Source organism: Mercenaria mercenaria, chromosome 8, assembly GCF_021730395.1.
Source record: "Mercenaria mercenaria strain notata chromosome 8, MADL_Memer_1, whole genome shotgun sequence".
NCBI lineage: Eukaryota > Metazoa > Mollusca > Bivalvia > Venerida > Veneridae > Mercenaria > Mercenaria mercenaria.
The window spans coordinates 82,680,345-82,698,851 of NC_069368.1; the positions used below are offsets into that span (position 1 = coordinate 82,680,345).

Sequence of the window (18,507 nt, forward strand, 5' to 3'; positions counted from 1 at the left end):
CGAACATATTTTGAAAATTTGGCAAATTAAAAAAACGTAGGGTCGAGTATTTGAATTTTTGTTTAATTTGATAAAATGCACCTTCTACAAGTTCTTTTCATTGGGGTCTTAAAGGAAAAGCTCAATTTTGATGATATTTTCACGATCAGAGTTTTTCTACAATGTAGATTTTAATGAATTTTCTCACAGTCGTAAATATACACATGTGGTATTACACTGTGAAATAAAGTGTATAGATCAAATGAGCTTGTTGCTGAGAAAGACAGAAACGTTTCTTTAGTTAAACGATACACAATACAGTTGAAAGGGTTGAAAATAGTATTAAAACCGCTGTATATGAGCAAAACAAAACGACAAAACTAAAGCCATCGTTTGGGAATTTTAATGGTCTGGATTGCGAAAAAAACAAACTTTTTAGATCGCTGTAACACGCTGTAACAAAAGTCACCAGAGCTATTGCGACACCATCTTGTTAAAGATTTTTAGCAAGCTCATACCTCAATTATTAATCATCACGTAAGCACTTTATACAATCATGCTTTTCTCGTGACAATTAATATGCGTTTTAATGTATCTGTTATCTCTTGTTTCCAATCCAAGTATAAACATGCAGTTTAATCTACCAATCCCTATAATATCAACATTTAATTAGTCTGATTCCCGTCGTACTATGTATTTTAGTAGTATGGTTCCCGTCGTACTATGTATTTTAGTAGTCTGGTTCCCGTCGTAATATGTATTTTAGTACCAATCGACAGTGAAGGGGCAGGTAATCAAGGGGCAGGTAATCCAGACTAACATTTAATGAGCTGATAAGGCATACAGACACTAATTAGAAAAATGGCGCGAAAAAAAATGGTAGTCGCATAATGGCGGATACAAATAGTCCTCAGTTTTTTTGCTCTGTAGAGATATTTTCCTTATTTTCTTTGCAATTGTTTTTGCTAAAATCACATGACAGATCTATGCTTGACATGTAGGTAGCATTTTCATAATGAAATAACAACATGGCAAAATCTTTCATGGAAACTTAGATCATACACCACCAGTATAATTTGGGGTCTCATATTTTAGCTGATTTTGCAGTTTATGTGTTTGACTGAAATTATTTTTCTTGCATCAAACATGACCCCCACTTTTCTCTTGATCTTTAGTTAGCACTGACAATATTCTTCAAGAAAATGCAAGTTACAGACATTTAAAATGGGTCCTGATGTGTGCTGCGGTCATTGGAAATAGGTCAATTTTATATAGAATAAAGAACACCAACTATTTAGTGTGTTATAACCATAAATATTACTACTGGGCCCATGTTTTCTCCATCAACGAATCTTCCAACAACCTGTTTATACCTATATTGTAAAGAAATTGATATAATTTCTTTTTGTTGAAAGAAAACACACTCTCCTTATATCTTTTCATAAGTTAGAAACACTTTTCTTACAAAAAGGCGAGACTAAACAGGTTAAGATCTAGGTTAATTAATAAATGCGTCACTACAGAAAAACATGTTGGTTTTCTCACGAAGTGCACATAAAATGCATCTAAAGTTATTAGTCAGGTCATATAAGTGTTATATTGCAGTAAAATGATGGACATTGGGTGTAACTTGAGTGACAATTTATCTATATTTTACGAGAAATATTTTTATTGTTTATTACTTTCGGTTTGTACCAGAATTCATTAATTTTGCTTATGTAAATGATGTATTTGACCAATCTGTATAAATATGGAGACAAAATATGTATTGTCGGACTAAGCTGAAGGGGACGCCCGCTCACACAGCAACCACGTGGTGGCTCGGAAGCCGGCCAGGGCTAAGGCCTTGCGCTGTGCACAGCCTGAGAAGGAATGAAGACGGAGAGAGGGAGTTATGAAATGCTTAAAGGCTTATTTGTGCTAGATGGAATTTTGTTAGCTCTGTCAGTTAGAAGTTATACTATTGGTGACGGAAAATAAACTAGATATTAAGAAACAAAAACAGTGTTTTGAGTTATGAATCCAGAGGACTTAAGGAGCGGCTACGCTACAATATCTGCGACGGCTGTAGCGACCAAAACCCGAACGATTTGTGTTCTCCCTACTTGATCTACCTGTCTTATCACTAAACCCTGAAAAAGATTTATGTATGACTTTTTCAATTAAAAGAATTATTATGATTTTGTTGTTACTTGAAAAGAAATATGTCTTCCATTTTCTTTGTTATTAATACATGTATACACTTTCCTTACATCTGTCGTGCCTTGAATTATAAGGGCTGAATCTGTACATATGACAAGAAGTAATTATTGATATCAATCAGTCAAGGAAATTAGACGGTTTAAAAGCTAACATGGGTCTAATTTGTACTTGTGCGCTATCTTGTCGTCTTTAAATGAATGTTTTCTTAGATATTTAAATTTGATTTTATGATATCATTGAATGAATCTTTTAATGTGATTTAAACATATTTTATTTCTTACTCTTTTTATGAGAACACATATTTAGAACGTACACAAAACAATTTTAAAAAGGTAAAAGGAATGAACAACAAGTTCATCTAACTTTAGGTATTCGGCCCGTTCCCAAAGGTATACTGACCGAGTTGCTGATATCTAAAATTAATCTAAGGCAATGGCTAGGGGTCCGGTAATATAATAACTGCATTCGGTAGTATCAGACTCTTTATCTGTAACACATTTTATGAGCATCTTCTACTTCTACGTGAATACTTTCAAAAATCAAATTCTGATAAAAGGTTAGAGGTTGGGGACAGTATTAAAAAGACTATAATTATTACAAGACATATGTTAAAAATAAAAACTGTTGTTAAAACATACGTGAAATTAGGCTAGCAGTGAAGCCATGTAGACTATCACTGGCCTTGATGGTATATGGCAGGTCATTCCAGAGTCTGATTGTATGGGGAAAGAAAAAGTTCATCTCGTATTGCGTTCTCGAGTATGCAATGATATAATTTAAATTTCTTGATGGTATGAGATGCCTGTGATCTACAATTACTATGCAATTTGTGATCTTATACAGCACGATTAGGGATGATTGGTGTCTGCGCTGTTCTAATGCATGCCATTCAAGTTGATTTAACATTGATGTTACACTGCCGTAATGAGTACATATCTTGCTGCAGCTCTTTGCACTTTTTCTAGTTCATTTGATCATTAAAAAAACGGAAAAGTGGACAATTACGTAAAACTGCCGTTTCAAAAATATTCTTCCATAGATAAGAGTAGAATGTATAATACATTTGCTTTGTTATTATCTACTTATAAAAAAATAGTTGGCCACTGACAACTTTTCTAATATTATGGTACGTATTAGGGTCCGAAATTGGCAAAACTACCCTGTCACAACTCTGGGTAGCTTACTTTGGTCTACAAACTCTGCCAGAAAGATGCTTTTTGTATGCAGTATGTGCATACCATTGTATAGGTGACATGTACAAAGACAACTCAGCAAAAATATTGAGCAGTTTAGAAATATGTTTAGCGATATCTTGTCACAGAAATCCCTGTGAATTTCGTTACCATTTTGAGCTGAAAATTTAAAAATTGATACTTGTATAGATATGTACTATGTACTATGATCAATCTCGAAGATAGCGAAAACATAGAAAAGGTACACTTTGAAATTATTTTGTTCATATGTCGCCGATAAAATTTCAAAAAAATCCTCTTAAATTCGATACCCCCGGTTATTTTTGCATTATTTTGTGAACTACGTTACCATAATATTACATTACTGGTATATGGAATAAAAAGAAAGGTATGCCTATTTTTCACTATATACATATTAGTGAACAGTATAATATTATAGCAAGAAAGTTTTACTTTGCTTCGTGTTTATTAAATCAGACAGACTAAACCTATTTTTTTGTGAACTACGTTACTATCAAAACAGCAAAATGTCTAATATTTAATCCAAAGACTAATTTTTTGAACAGCAGTACACACAAACACCGACTACTCTTCACGGTGTTCTGTGTAAACAAAGATGGTGCGTCCCATGTGTGATTTCGTCAAATGAAAATAACCATGACAATCAGATTTCAACCAGTCATCGTTTAGTAACAGATCAAGAAAGTTAACCAACTTATATAATTAAATTATCTACATTTTCTGTTGGTAATATAATGACTCTGTGGTGTGTGATAACGTAGTTCACATAAATTTATTTTCGATTAGAATTGTTGTTTCTTAAAACTTTTGTCTCTGAAACTCAGTGAAGTTTGTTGCTAAAAGAATTGCTTAATACCTTTAGTTATGTTTTATTGAGGTATATATAGTCACAATTTGTAAAGAACTTTTATTCGTTTTAGTGAGTGTAAAGTAACACTTAATGCACAGTTGATCCAAAACAGTATCTACTGTTCTATTGAAATCCATATAAAAGTTTTGTGTGTTAGTTACAATTGATGCTTGTTGTATTGTTATAACCGTGTTCTGTTTAACAGCGTTGAATTTATATTGTTTCATAGACATTATGTCACATGTTTAACTTGTATTTCTATCATAATACAGTTCTTATAAATAAGCATTTTTGGAACTACGTTACCAAATACATGTACTAGTCGGCATTAGCTATATGCCCTTTTGTTCCTTGTTCTTTTAATTGAGTTACATCTATCACAAATAGTTAAATAGTATATAAATCTCAAGAAATGTAATTTACTTAACTAATATAATGATCCTTTATAATACAGTTTATTAAAGAGCCGGCTACCTTGACTTACGTGTTCATATACGATATGTATATAGAGCCGGTGTAATGAAGTATTTCGACCCCCATAGAATAATGACCCCCGGTCATTATTCTATGGAAAAAGTGACCCCCCGGTCATAGTATTATGACCTCCAGATCATAGTACTATGACTCCCCACGTGAAGTAAACTGAACCTCACGAAGAATATTGACTCCCATAAAAAAAAAACGACCCCCGGTCATTTGGTCAAATTTAGTGATAAATCATGTATCTAAGGCCTAATTGCTGCATTTTATGCGCCCACTTGGGGGAGGGCATATAGATTTGCCCTTGTCCGTCCGTCCGTCCGTCCTTCCGTTTGACCATTAGCCCCAGATACCATCACTTGACAGAAATCAGAGCATTCCGCAACGGGAAAAGGGATTCTTTTTCTAGACGCTTTATCTTGGTGTATATATTTTTTTTTCAGGAAAATAACAATTCACAATATGTTCACAAAACACACCAGTGTCAATAATCCCTGCAAACTTCGGTATGAAGTAATTATTCAGAAGAAAACTGCACAAGAAACTGCATAGAACTTAGTATTAATAGAAGTTGCAATACTTAGCAGTGGCAGTAAAGTACGGTAGCCGCAACAATAGAAAGTAGTAGTAGTAGTAGTGGCAGTGGTAGTGGCAGTTGCAGTATCAGCAGCAGCAGCAGTAGCAACAGCAGCAGAGGAATAAGTGACAGCAACCACAGCAGCAGGAGAAGAAGAGGTAGATGTACAAGACGTATCAGTGGAAGCAGGTGTAGTAGTATCAGTAGTAGCAGTTGTAGTAGTAGTAGTAGAAGTAGTAGTAGAAGTAGTAGAAGAAGAAGAAGTACATGTAGTAATAGCAATAGAAGTAGCGGCACCAGTAGTAGTAGACATTGTCGGCCTTTGGTTCTGGTTATGCCAGAACGTCATTCAAGTATTATATAAGTAGACTGAATGAAAGTGAGTCTGGGTTATATTCTATGCTTGTTAAGGACTTTCTTATATGAGGTAATGAAATGTGAGACAATTTAAAATGAATGTTAGTATATTAATGTTCTCATAGGCCATTGGAGGAGTTACTTTAACCAAGCATGGGTAAAGTTTTTTATCAAGAGCTCTCATAAATATACTTAGAATAAGTTTTCTTTAAAAAAAAGAGAGTTAATCTACAAAAATTCCATAAATTATGTTTCCCATTTCATTGGATACATCTTGTTTCTGCCTTCGTCATCTGTCCGTCTGTCTGTCCGTCTACATATAGCTTGATCGAGCTTCTCAAAATCTTCTGCTAGGAATTAGAAATGATATGTATGAAGCCTTGTAGTGCGTATCCTCGGATTTTTTTGTGGAGTTAGGGTCCCTTAAAAGTATTTTTTGAATGAAATTTGTCCGAATTGCTTTATAATTGGTAGGAATTCAATACACCTTCAAAGGAATGATCCGCACCAACTCTAGCTGCGCATGTATTACGGGGTTCATATTTAAATGATCTTGTACTGAGTAATGGCCCTTTGATTATCATACATAGAGCCTATGAAGAGATTTTTTTCTGTAATTCATCTCCAATCCTTCTGCCCAGATTTCACAGAAGCTTTACGGGAGTGACTGAAATCATATTTTTCCGGTGTTGTGTCCATTATTCCGATGATTTTATTGAAAAAAATTTGTTCGGACTACTTCTCCTAGTATACTATTTATGTGATTTTACTGAAACTTCTGAGGAATGATAGTTATAGGCCTAATTATTCATAAATAATGGATTTTAAGTTAATTGGGAAAGTTTGCAAATAAACAAAATCTATGTAAGATATGTTTTGTGTAAAATATTAATGATTGCATTTCAGTAATTGTTCAACAGTATAACTGTTGTTTTAAACAACAATATACATACAAGTTAGCAAAACTATTTTAAAACGACAATATTCCTAAAAGGTAACACTCATTTGGGAATTTTAAATTTAGAATTGGGATAAAAACATTTTTTTTTTTTTTGCTTTCGGATTACCTCCTTTTACCGAAGGTAGATTTATTGGGGGAAAAGCCCTGTTTTAGAGATTTTTGTCAAATATGATCCTTTGATTTTTACACTAAAGTTCACATAACACCGTTCATACGTTTCATAGTATTTAGTATAATTATGTTGCTGTAAGTTAACATTAACTTCCCCGTTTTATTTCCGAAAAAATAACTTTCTCATCAAGGGAGAAAAATCTTTTTCCTATAACAAATATCAAGTGACGTTTAGGACTTTTATTTGAAATATCTCTCAAAAATGATTATAGATCCGCCCAGGGCTTTGACTAGCATTTTAATGCATAAGAGATTGTCGAGAAAATAATGTAAAAAAGACGATACTTTGTTTAGGATTGCGCACTTTAAGCACATAATTTTAATAACTGAAAATAAAATGCACGGGTTCTACCAGTTTCATGCATTAGAAGTACAAATAGTGATAGTTTAAAAACACACTAACTTAAAGTGAATATCAGATGATAGTTTAAAAACACACTAACTTAAAGTGAATATCAGATGATCACCAAACTGTAATTGCATGATCTCCGGTCAGTCTAATTTCAGTATGTACAGTTAATGGGTGTGACTTATCTCTGTCTTAAAGCAATTTAAAAATTATCTATTTGTTACATTTTAACATTTTCCATGAATAAACAGCAACAGTCATCTCGTAATTTTCATAAATGTAACATACAGTCTACCTCTGAACAGAGACCACCTGGCTTTAAAGACCACATGTTTCGTTTCTATTTTTAACATTTACAGTGTATTTTAACCTGTGAATAAAGACCACCCTCCAATAAAGACTACATTTTGGCTCTCCCAAGGGTGGTCTTTATAGACAGGTTTGACTGTATGCTCAAAACTGAAGGAACTACTGACCATTTTCAGTCTGACTTATTTTATCCAAATAACAACCTGGTTCATGACACTATTTGCAAAAAGAAACAGATATATAGACAATTGTTTCTAAATCAATATCGGGCTTTCTTTTTAATTTCAAATGTTTCAGTATTAGCAATAAGCAATCAATGAAATTAAATGTTTTGAGACACACAATGTTTAGAATTATAGTAACAGTGACGATTTTATAGAAAGCATTGCGTCTGAAATCATTCGTCCACCACCTCTTATTCATTTGAGGAGTTTGGCAGTATTGTGAACATTTAATTACGTAATTGGGCTGAGGTAAACAGGGCTTAACTTGTACCGGTACACATATTCCTGACCCTTTTTAGGCCAACATGTCTAGTCGTTACATAAATCGTGAAATTACTGATATTTTAAATAGTGCCGGGGTGTGGGTTTAAAATTCATATAGAGTTTTCTAAAGTGGGGAAGATTCAAGTTTTTTATAATGGGGGAGTCTATAATTGTTTTACAAAGGACAGATAAGGAATCCACATTTTCTATAGAATAATGACCGGGGGTCGTTATTCTATAGAAAAACTGACCCCTCCAAGTAAAATACTGACTCCCTAAAGATGACTCCCTTCGAATCTCATACTTCATTACACCGGCTACCTAGATATCAGTTTATCAGTTTATTGAATAAATCAAAGTCCAACTGGGCATGTGATATGACAATAAACAACAAACAGAATAGCACATACAAATGGCAAGAAAACAAAACAATAATGGTCAATATAAAAAAGAAGAAACAACTTATTTGCATGATATAATATGACAAAATACACAAAGTAGAATGGATGACAGTAAAACAAATGATGAATATTGGAGAATGAGAGTCTGTATTACTGGTTAAAAAAAAGAAATAATTTTCTTACAAAATATTGACAGATTTACCTTTAGTCTAGGTAGTTGGAACCAGCTAGGGGGAATGGAATGCGGTATTAATTTTATCCGCATTCGGATTCCTCGGCCTTTACCTTGCCAACCGCGTCGTTTGAAAATGGCGTCCTACAGCTGTACTTTTTACGGTTCATGAATTTTCATCAATATTTAATAATGATACCATCAAGAAATGAGATTGTTGATCTTGCAGTCACGTTTGATATCCTGAATTAGCTTTAAAAGGTAGATTTTTTCTTGTCAAATTTATACAGAGAATTTGGAAATAAACATCTTTTTGTAGTTAAACTAGTTTGCAACAGAAGTGAAAGTAGACTTTGTAGGAAATGCTCAAGAAGCCGACACGTCTGCGTCAGCTTCTTTGCGAATTATTTATTGAATTGTGTTCATATTATTTCTCCATATTATTCTCTTATGCTTATCTTGTATATTCTCAAAGTAGCTGTTTTAAATTGTTCAGATATGCTACGAATTCAAGGGGAGGCACTCTGGTTTGAATAAAATTTTACGTGTTGGAACTTGTATGTAGTACATTTTGTGATGAATAATTACTACATCAAGGTTAAAAATATCATGCTGCTTATGTTAAAACACAATGAAGTCTGTGTCAAACCTGCAAAAGTTTCGCATAGACCAGCTGCTTCTGATAGATTTACAATTAATGTACCAGTCTTGATTCATGATTAAGTTTCTGTGTCTAGTGGATTATGAAATGTTTGGATATAGTCCAATTATCTGGATAATCGTAAATAATAAATTTACGCAGGTACTTTCAGGACTTATTTATAGCACATATTTTCACATTTTTAATTTACGCATAGGGTTACAGTGTGAATTCAGGAGAGAAGTGACTTTGATTTATTGTAAAAGGTAAAGAATTTTTTTTAAAATACTTTGAAATTGAGGTCTTTGTTCTAAACAGTTTTTGCTATTGTACGACTTTAAAAAGATTAACTATCTAAGTCAAGTTTAAAGATATGGATCATGTCTATGTCCCATACATGAACACAGCCTAATTGTACCATTGTACAATATCTTCAAGTGACACATTTAACAAAGTTTTAAACCTTTGTTTATCATAAAGTGGTAAACTTCAGTATGTACTTTCTGTACATTAAGGTAGATGACTTATGTGAATAAATTGCCATATGCGGAGTAGTGTTATTTCTAGAGCTCAAAAAGGGCAGGCTGCTGTTTAATAAATACAAGTTCTGCACATTTGATAAACTGGAAGTTATGACATCAACATCATTTATCTGGAGAACAAAGAAAAAAGACTGTACTTGGCATACCTGAACGAAAATCATTTTATGAATAAATGTCAACCTGTGAGTAAATTTATTGAAACTACAACAGTATCATCTTTCCAGAGATAAATTATGATAAAAAGGAGTTTGATGCTTTAGTTAATTCCAAATAAATTGTCTTAAAACCACTTTGAATTGTGTGGATCTCTTTATATAGTCATGGGCAAACATTTGTAATTTATTTCACCATCTTATACATCATTTGTGGGATTTAAAGTTTTCAAATCAGTAGCAAAAAATCAAGCACACACCCCTATGTTTCCTAAGGTATACATTCTGAAGTTTTGAAAAATCAGGGTTTAATCAAATTCTACATTGTAGGAAAAAATTTGACCTGAATATGCAGAGCTACCTTAAAGGAAAAACGTTTTTGTAGCAGTTGTTGTATTTCTTGATATTTATGTCTTTATTCGATTTATCAGTACTGCGAATGTGTCTCAGAATAATGTGGTGATGTGTGCATTTACAGAAGAATCAGGCTGCATCTGATTCAGCTGTGTCTTTATTTCAATCTAATTTAAAGCTTACATGAAGAAATCTGACAGGGCACTTTTCACGCACTTGGTTATCAATTGGTTGCTTGCAGACGTTTTATTAATTGGCGCCTTTTTGATAGTACACAATATACTCTTATCAGTTGATTTTAATGCTTCATTGATTCTTCTTACCTGAGTGCATGCGCTATGACGTAATTTGTTGATCAAATTGAATACATAGTGTTACGTAAAGGGTGGAAATAAGCAGAAGATCAAAGGCAAGAGGGCCTGTTTAAAGGGCAGTGTGGCGGCAGTTAAAAAAGACAGGGTGGGTTGCCCTGCTGTGTCGCTGTAGAAATAACACTAACACAACTTAAAAAAAAAATACAGGTCTGTTATTTACATTGTGTCCATATATTTGTAAATCATAGTAGTAATTTGACTTGAAAGTGAACCAGTAGGTTGAATGTCTTATCTTTAGTTTAATGTGACTTGGTAAGTTACTAAATATAAAGTGATACCTTTAATATCCTCTGTAAAGTCAGTAAAGAATCTTAAAATTATTTAATCTGTCTTGTCCACTTCGTGAAAGTGTTACATGTATATTATGATTATCACAGTTAAAGCATTTTTTCGATGGTCTCAATTATTTTTCACATGTTGTTCATTTATTTTTAAGAATGTTGATAATTTTAGTTATTCTAGAAGTTTTGGTTACATTTAAAAAGGGCAGGGCGGGGTGCCCTGCTGCGTCGCTCTAGGAATAACACTAATTATTGTTATTTAGGGTGTAAAGGCTGATTGACAATATAGTATTTTATGTACATTATTATGACGTTTTATATTTTCAAGGGGGAAATTGTGACAACTGACAAGAGAGATGGGAACTTTATATGAATGTTTAAAAGAGGCAAAGTTAGAGCGATACTATCCGTCATTCAGAGCACAAGGTATCACAAAATCAGAAGCTTTAACACGTCTTACAGCAAGTGACTATCCAGTATTTGGTATAACCTCTGCAGAAGACAAGAGACGTCTTGTAGAGCTGATCAGTATCATCAAAGCAGTGCACAATGTCACAGACAGAGATGACATACTTTCAGGGCCTTCAGTGAACAACAGAGCCATACAGAATGCTAGAAACAAATCACCAAGAAAAAGAAACAGAAGTCCAGCACAAACACCAATACAGGTAACAGATATGTGTTTACTTATTAGTGTGACTATTCAAAGAATATGGAGGGTTAGTGTACTTGGCCAAGCTATGACGTCGCTGTTGCTTACGGGTTGAACTTATATGGCATGATTTATTTCAGTTGCAGAACTTGTTTCAAAGTTGATGTCAAATAAATTAGTATAAACTGAAGTTTCTACAGTAATCTCTATTATTTCTGAGTATACTTGCACATGTGTTCTGAATCATGCCTTCCATTATACATAAAAAAATCAGTGTTCCTCTTACTAGTTTTTTATGTTTCTCAGTCATATTTCTTTGCATTCCGCATACACAACCAGCCCTTCCACTCTTCCTCATGACAGTCTGTCAAGCCTCCTATTGTACAATTACATGTCCCACCACTCTTCCTGAAATGAGAAAATGAAAAAAATGAACAATTTATAAATTTTATTATAAATGCAGTATTCTCATTCAATTTCTTGGGTAATATTCTGTACGATTAGCCACATCCTCGATTTTAACCTTCCTATATATTTGTTAATATTTTCATAAAGTCTATTGTACAACAGCCTCTCTGACAGTTCTTTTTAGCTCACCTGTCACAAAGTGACAAGGTGAGCTTTTGTGATCGTGCGGTGTCCGTCGTCCGTTCGTGCTTCCATCCGTAAACTTTTGCTTGTGACCACTCTAGAGGTCACATTTTTCATGGGATCTTTATGAAAGTTGGTCAGAATGTTCATCTTGATGATATCTAGGTCAAGTTCGAAACTGGGTCACGTGCCTTCAAAAACTAGGTCAGTAGGTCTAAAAAAAGAAAAACCTTGTGACCTCTCTGGAGGCCATATATTTCACAAGATCTTCATGAAAATTGGTCAGAATGTTCATCTTGATGATATCTAGGTCAAGTTCGAAACTGGGTCATGTTCCGCCAAAAACTAGGTCATTAGGTCTAAAAATAGAATAACCTTGTGACCTCTCTAGAGGCCATATATTTAATAAGATCTTCATGAAAATTGGTCAGAATGTTCACCTTGATGATATCTAGTTCAAGTTCGAAACTGGGTCACGTGCGGTCAAAAACTATGTCAGTAGGTCAAATAATAGAAAAACCTTGTGACCTCTCTAAAGGCAATATTTTTCATGGGATCTGTATGAAAGTTGGTCTGAATGTTCATCTTGATGATATCTAGGTCAAATTCGAAACTGGGTCACATGCAGTCAAAATCTAGGTCAGTAGGGCTAAAAATAAAAAAACCTTATGACCTCTCTAGAGGCCATATATTTCATGAGATCTTCATGAAAATTGATCAGAATGTTCATCTTGATGATATCTAGGTCAAGTTCAAAAGTGGGTCACGTGCCATCAAAAACTAGGTCAGTAGGTCAAATAATAGAAAAACCTTGTGACCTCTCTAGAGGCCATATTTTTCATGGGATCTGTATGAAAGTTGGTCAGAATGTTCACCTTGATGATATCTAGGTCAAGTTCGAAAGTGGGTCACGTGCCATCAAAAACTAGGTCAGTAGGCCAAATAATAGAAAAACTTTGTGACCTCTCTAAAGACCATATTTTTCATGGGATCTGTATGAAAATTGGTCTGAATATTTATCTTGATGATATCTAGGTCAAGTTCGAAACAGGGTCATGTGCAGTCAAAAACTAGGTCAGTAGGTCTAAAAATAGAAAAACTTTGTGACCTCTCTAGAGGCCATATATTTCATGAGATCTTCATGAAAATTGGTCAGAATGTTCATCTTGATGATATCTAGGTCAAGTTCGAAAGTGGGTCACGTGCCATCAAAAACTAGGTCAGTAGGTCAAATAATAGAAAAACCTTGTGACCTCTCTAGAGGCCATATTTTTCATGGGATCTGTATGAAAGTTGGTCAGAATGTTCATCTTGATGATATCTAGGTCAAGTTCGAAAGTGGATCACATGCCGTCAAAAACTAGGTCAGTAGGTCAAATAATAGAAAAACCTTGTGACCTCTCTGAAGGCCATATTTTTCATGGGATTTGTATGAAAATTGGTCTGAATGTTCATCTTGATGATATCTAGGTCAAGTTCGAAACAGGGTCATGTGCGGTCAAAAACTAGGTCAGTAGGTCTAAAAATAGAATAACCTTGTGACCTCTCTAGAGGCCATTCTTGTGAATGGATCTCCATAAAAACTGGTCAGAATGTTCACCTTGATGATATCTAGGTCAAGTTTGAAACTGGGTCATGTGCCATAAAAAACTAGGTCAGTAGGTCAAATAATAAAAAAACCTTGTGACCTCTCTGGAGGCCATACTTTTCACGGGATCTGTATGAAAGTTGGTCTGAATGTTCATCTTGATGATATCTAGGTAAAGTTTGAAACTGGGTCAACTGCTATCAAAAACTAGGTCAGTAGGTCTAAAATTATTAAAATCTTTTGACCTCTCTAGAGGCCATATTTTTCAATGGATCTTCATGAAAATTGATCTGAATATGCACCTTGATGATATCTAGGTCAGTGTGAAAGTGGGTCACATGCGGTCAAAAACTAGGCCAGTAGGTATAAAAATAGAAAAACCTTGTGACCTCTCTAGAGGCCATATTTTCATGAGATCTCCATGAAAATTAGTGAGAATGTTCACCTTGATGATATCTATGTAAAGTTCAAAACAGGGTCACCCACGTACCTTCGAAAACTAGGTCAATAGGTCAAATAATAGAAAAACCTTGTGACCTCTCTAGAGACCATATTTTTCAATGGATCTTCATGAAAATTGGTCAGAATTTTTATCTTGATAATATCTAGGTCAAGTTCAAAACTGGGTCACATGAGCTCAAAAACTAGGTCACTGGTCATGTGGGAAGAGGTGAGCGATTCAGGACCATCATGGTCCTCTTGTTTGTTTTTTATTATTCATAGTTATATGACATACATTTCTATGTAAATATTACAAAGCATGTTTTCTTCTCTGAAATCTGTGACTATGCCAGATATTGATATTTCAGACAGCAGGACGTGCATTGTCAGCGACAAATGATGTACGAGTTAGAGACAGGTCAAGGACAAATGCAAGCAGTCATCATCTCTCAGCTGCTGGAGCAGCATTACTTGATCTGATTGATGATGAAGAGTCATCAGAAGATTCAGATGAAGACTCTGAGGAACATTCCGACTACGAGCCCGCTGTAAAACACAGCGTAACAGCATCAGTGGCCAGAGAATTCCCGGGGAGAGTACGCAAAACACCAGTGGAGAAAGTCAAATATGGTGCTGGTTATAATTATGGAGTTCCTGGTAAATTGTTATGTATTTGTAGATAACAATAAGAACAAAATTAACTGTTACAAGCAAATTTTATGTTAGAGATACAGGTCCAGTTACAGACTTTTGGAATACTGTTTTTAAGTTAAATGTTTTACTTTTGACACACTGACCGGAAATGACTTCATTTCACTAATGACAAACTCTAGTTTTCTTCTGACAAAGTTTCCCATTCCCCATTTAGTGAAAGTGTTTTTTCTTTAGAGCTGTTATTCTTCTCATAATAAAGATCTTGTTTGTTTGGGTAAATTTAATGCCCTTTTTGCAACAGTGTATCAGTTGCGTAATGGCGGTTAGTTAACCTAGCCAGTCTTACTCGATTTTGTACAGGTACAAACCTGTTCTCTGTAAGTAACTGCCAACTTCCAGACATAAATCAGAGGTGGAAGGTGAATGATTTCAGTCACAAGGTCCTTTATGAAATCGTCATGGAGAACATACGGCCCGCCCAGGGATCAAACTCAAATCTTCATGGAGAACATATGGCCCACCCAGGGATCAAACTTGCAGCACCGCGATCTGTAGATCTGCGCTCTTCCTATTGAGCTAAGTGGGAGGGTTAGAATGGAGATCTGTTTTTCTTTCTGATAGGTGTATGTAAAATATAGAAACTTTCCATTAAGTGTATGATCCTGTGTATATATTTGATACTTCTGACTGACATGCATCCATATTGATTGATCAGTGAATAGACATTATTTGAATTTTCATTTGTTCAGGAGGTGGTTCAGGAGCTCGTACAAAGTTGCGGCCTGGTGCCGGGCGGTTACATGAGGACAAAATAAAAGTGTGTGTACGTAAGCGGCCATTGAGTAAGCGGGAGGTACGAAGTGGGGAAGAAGACATGATCCAGGCAGCCAGTACAACAACACTAGTTGTGTCAGAGCCTAAACAAGCTGTGGATCTCACAGCATATACTCTACAGGTAGGTGATGTAGACTTTTAGCACACAGATCTGTGATGTCATTATCTTCAAAGATTGAAAAAGAAATAACAGCCATCCAGCTGGCTTACAGAAGGTCGGTGGTTCTATCCAGGTGCCCGCTCGTGATGAAATAATGCACGGAGGTGCACCTGGTGTCTTCCTCCACCATCAAAGCTGAAAAGTCACCATATGACCAGTAATTGTGTTGGTGCGACTTTAAACCCATCAAAATAAATAAATAAAATAAAGAAATAACAAGTTGTATGAATTTCATTCTTTGATATCTGTGTTCATGTTTATCGAAAAGTGATTAAAACCAAATGCACAATTTGTGAATGGCTCATATTTTTAGTCCTACAGATTTCTGCAGCTTTTTACATATTGACAAATGTAGACATACCGTACGTTTCCCTGTATATTATGCACATTTTTAGCTCATCTGATTTTTTGAAAAAAAATGATGAGTTATTGTCATCACTTGAGCGGTTGTCGGCGTCGGCGTCGGTGTCGGCGTCGGCGTCGGCGTCTGCGTCGGCGTTGCCTGGTTAAGTTTTATGTTTAGGTCAGCTTTTCTCCTAAACTATCAAAGCTATTGCTTTGAAACTTGGAATACTTGTTCACCATCATAAGATGACCCTGTATAGCAAGAAACATAACTCCATCTTGCTTTTTGCAAGATTTATGGCCCCTTTTGTACTTAGAAAATATCAGATTTCTTGGTTAAGTTTTATGTTTAGGTCAACTTTTCTCCTAAACTATCAAAGCTTTTGCTTTGAAACTTGGAATACTTGTTCACCATCATAAGCTGACCCTGTACAGCAAACAACATAACTCCATCTTGCTTTTTGCAAGAATTATTGCCCCTTTTGGACTTAGAAAATCAGTTTTCTTGGTTAAGTTTTATGTTTAGGTCAGCTTTTATCCTAAACTATCAAAGCTATTCCTTTAAAACTTGCAACACTTGTTCACCATCATAAGCTGACCCTGTACAGCAAGAAACATAACTCCATCCTGCTTTTTGCAAGATTTATGGCCCCTTTTGGACTTAGAAAATATCAGATTTCTTGGTTAAGTTTTATGTTTAGGTCAACTTTTTCTCTTAAACTATCAAAGCTATTGCTTTAAAACTTGCAACTCTTGTTCACCATCATAAGCTGACCCTGTACAGCAAGCAACATAACTCCATCCTGCTTTTTGCAATAATTATTGCCCCTTTTGAACTTAGAAAAATCATTTTCTTGGTTGAATATTATGTTTAAGTCAACTTTTCTCATAAACTATCAAAGCTATTGCTTTAAAACTTGCAACAGTTTTTCACCATCATAAGTGGACACTGTACATCAAGAAACATAACTCTATCCTGCTTTTTGCAAGAGTGATGGCCCTTTTTAGACTTAGAAAATCATGGGTAGGACAATATTTCTATTATAAAAAAAAAATCAGATGAGCGTCAGCACCCGCAAGGCGGTGCTCTTGTTTACCTCAGGGACCTCTACCAAATCATGGTTGCATATATTGTAAACAGGTTTAGACGATTTCCACCTTTAAAACAAATTTGTTTCAATTATTTGCCATTCTAGTAAAGGGAAAATACTCTAGGTAATGGAAACTGTCTAGGCTAAAAAAACTAAGATTGCCATTACATTCCATTCCATAATAGATGGAAGCAGTTTATTCTTTAAACATAATTATGTCTCCCCCAGGAGACATATTGTTTTTGCCCTGTCCGTCCGTCCGTACGTCACACTTCATTTCCGAGCAATAACTGGAGAACCATTTGACCTAGAACCTTCAAACTTCATAGGGTTGTAGGGCTGCTGGAGTAGACGACCCCTATTGTTTTTGGGGTCACTCCATCAAAGGTCAAGGTCACAGGGGCCTGAACATTGAAAACCATTTCAGATCAATAACTAGAGAACCACTTGACCCAGAATGTTGAAACTTCATAGGATGATTGGTCATGAAGAGTAGATGATTCCTATTGATTTTGGGGTCACTACGTCAAAGGTCAAGGTCACAGGGGCCTGAACATTGAAAACCATTTCCGATCAATAACTAGGGAACCACTTGACCCAGAATGTTGAAACTTCATAGGATGATTGTACATGCAAAGTAGATGACCCCTATCGATTTTGGGGTCACTCCATTAAAGGTCAAGGTCACAGGGGCCTGAACATTGAAAACCATTTCCGGTCAGTAACTTGAGAACCACTTGACCCAGAATGTTGAAACTTAATAGGTTGATTGGTCATGCAGAGTAGATGACCCCTAACGATTTTGGGTTCACTCTGTGAAAGGTCAAGGTCACAGGGGCCCGAACATTGAAAACCATTTCCGGTCAGTAACTTGAGAACCACTTGACCCAGAATGATGAAACTTCATAGGATGATTGGTCATGCAGAGTAGATGACCCCTAACGATTTTGGGGTCACTCTGTTAAAGGTCAAGGCCACAGGGGCCTGAACATGGAAAACCATTTCCAATCAATAACTTGAGAACCTCTCGACCCAGAATGTTGAAACTTCATAGGATGATTGTTCATGCAGAGTAAATGACCCCTATTATTTTTGGGGTCACTCTGTTGAAGGTCAAGGTCACGGGCCTGAACATTGATAACCAGTTCCGATGAATAACTTGAGAACCACTTGACCCAGAATGTTGAAACTTCATAGGATGATTGAACATGCAGAGTAGATGACCCCTATTGATTTTTGGGTCAGTCTATTAAAGGTCAAGGTCACAGTGACCTGTTCATGTAAAATCATTTTTTGGA

The 18,507-nt window shown here is 35.3% G+C and overlaps 1 protein-coding gene across 3 annotated transcripts in view; it reads left to right on the forward strand.

The window, feature by feature from the left end:
* Positions 1-8,634: 8,634 nt before the first annotated feature.
* The window catches only part of LOC123565972 (kinesin-related protein 3-like), a 43,762-nt gene continuing 33,889 nt past the window's right edge, over positions 8,635-18,507 (forward strand). Inside the window, exons 1-5 of one of the 3 annotated variants that reach the window (XM_053550293.1) lie at positions 8,635-8,771; positions 9,368-9,416; positions 11,182-11,521; positions 14,494-14,782; positions 15,529-15,734. In XM_053550293.1, coding sequence (XP_053406268.1) covers positions 11,210-11,521; positions 14,494-14,782; positions 15,529-15,734 — 807 coding nt within the window. In that variant the 5' untranslated portion in view covers positions 8,635-8,771; positions 9,368-9,416; positions 11,182-11,209. Of the gene's footprint in view, positions 8,772-9,056; positions 9,417-11,181; positions 11,522-14,493; positions 14,783-15,528; positions 15,735-18,507 lie in introns of those variants that run through there. The other 2 variants (XM_053550295.1, XM_053550294.1) reach the window with 2 other exon arrangements.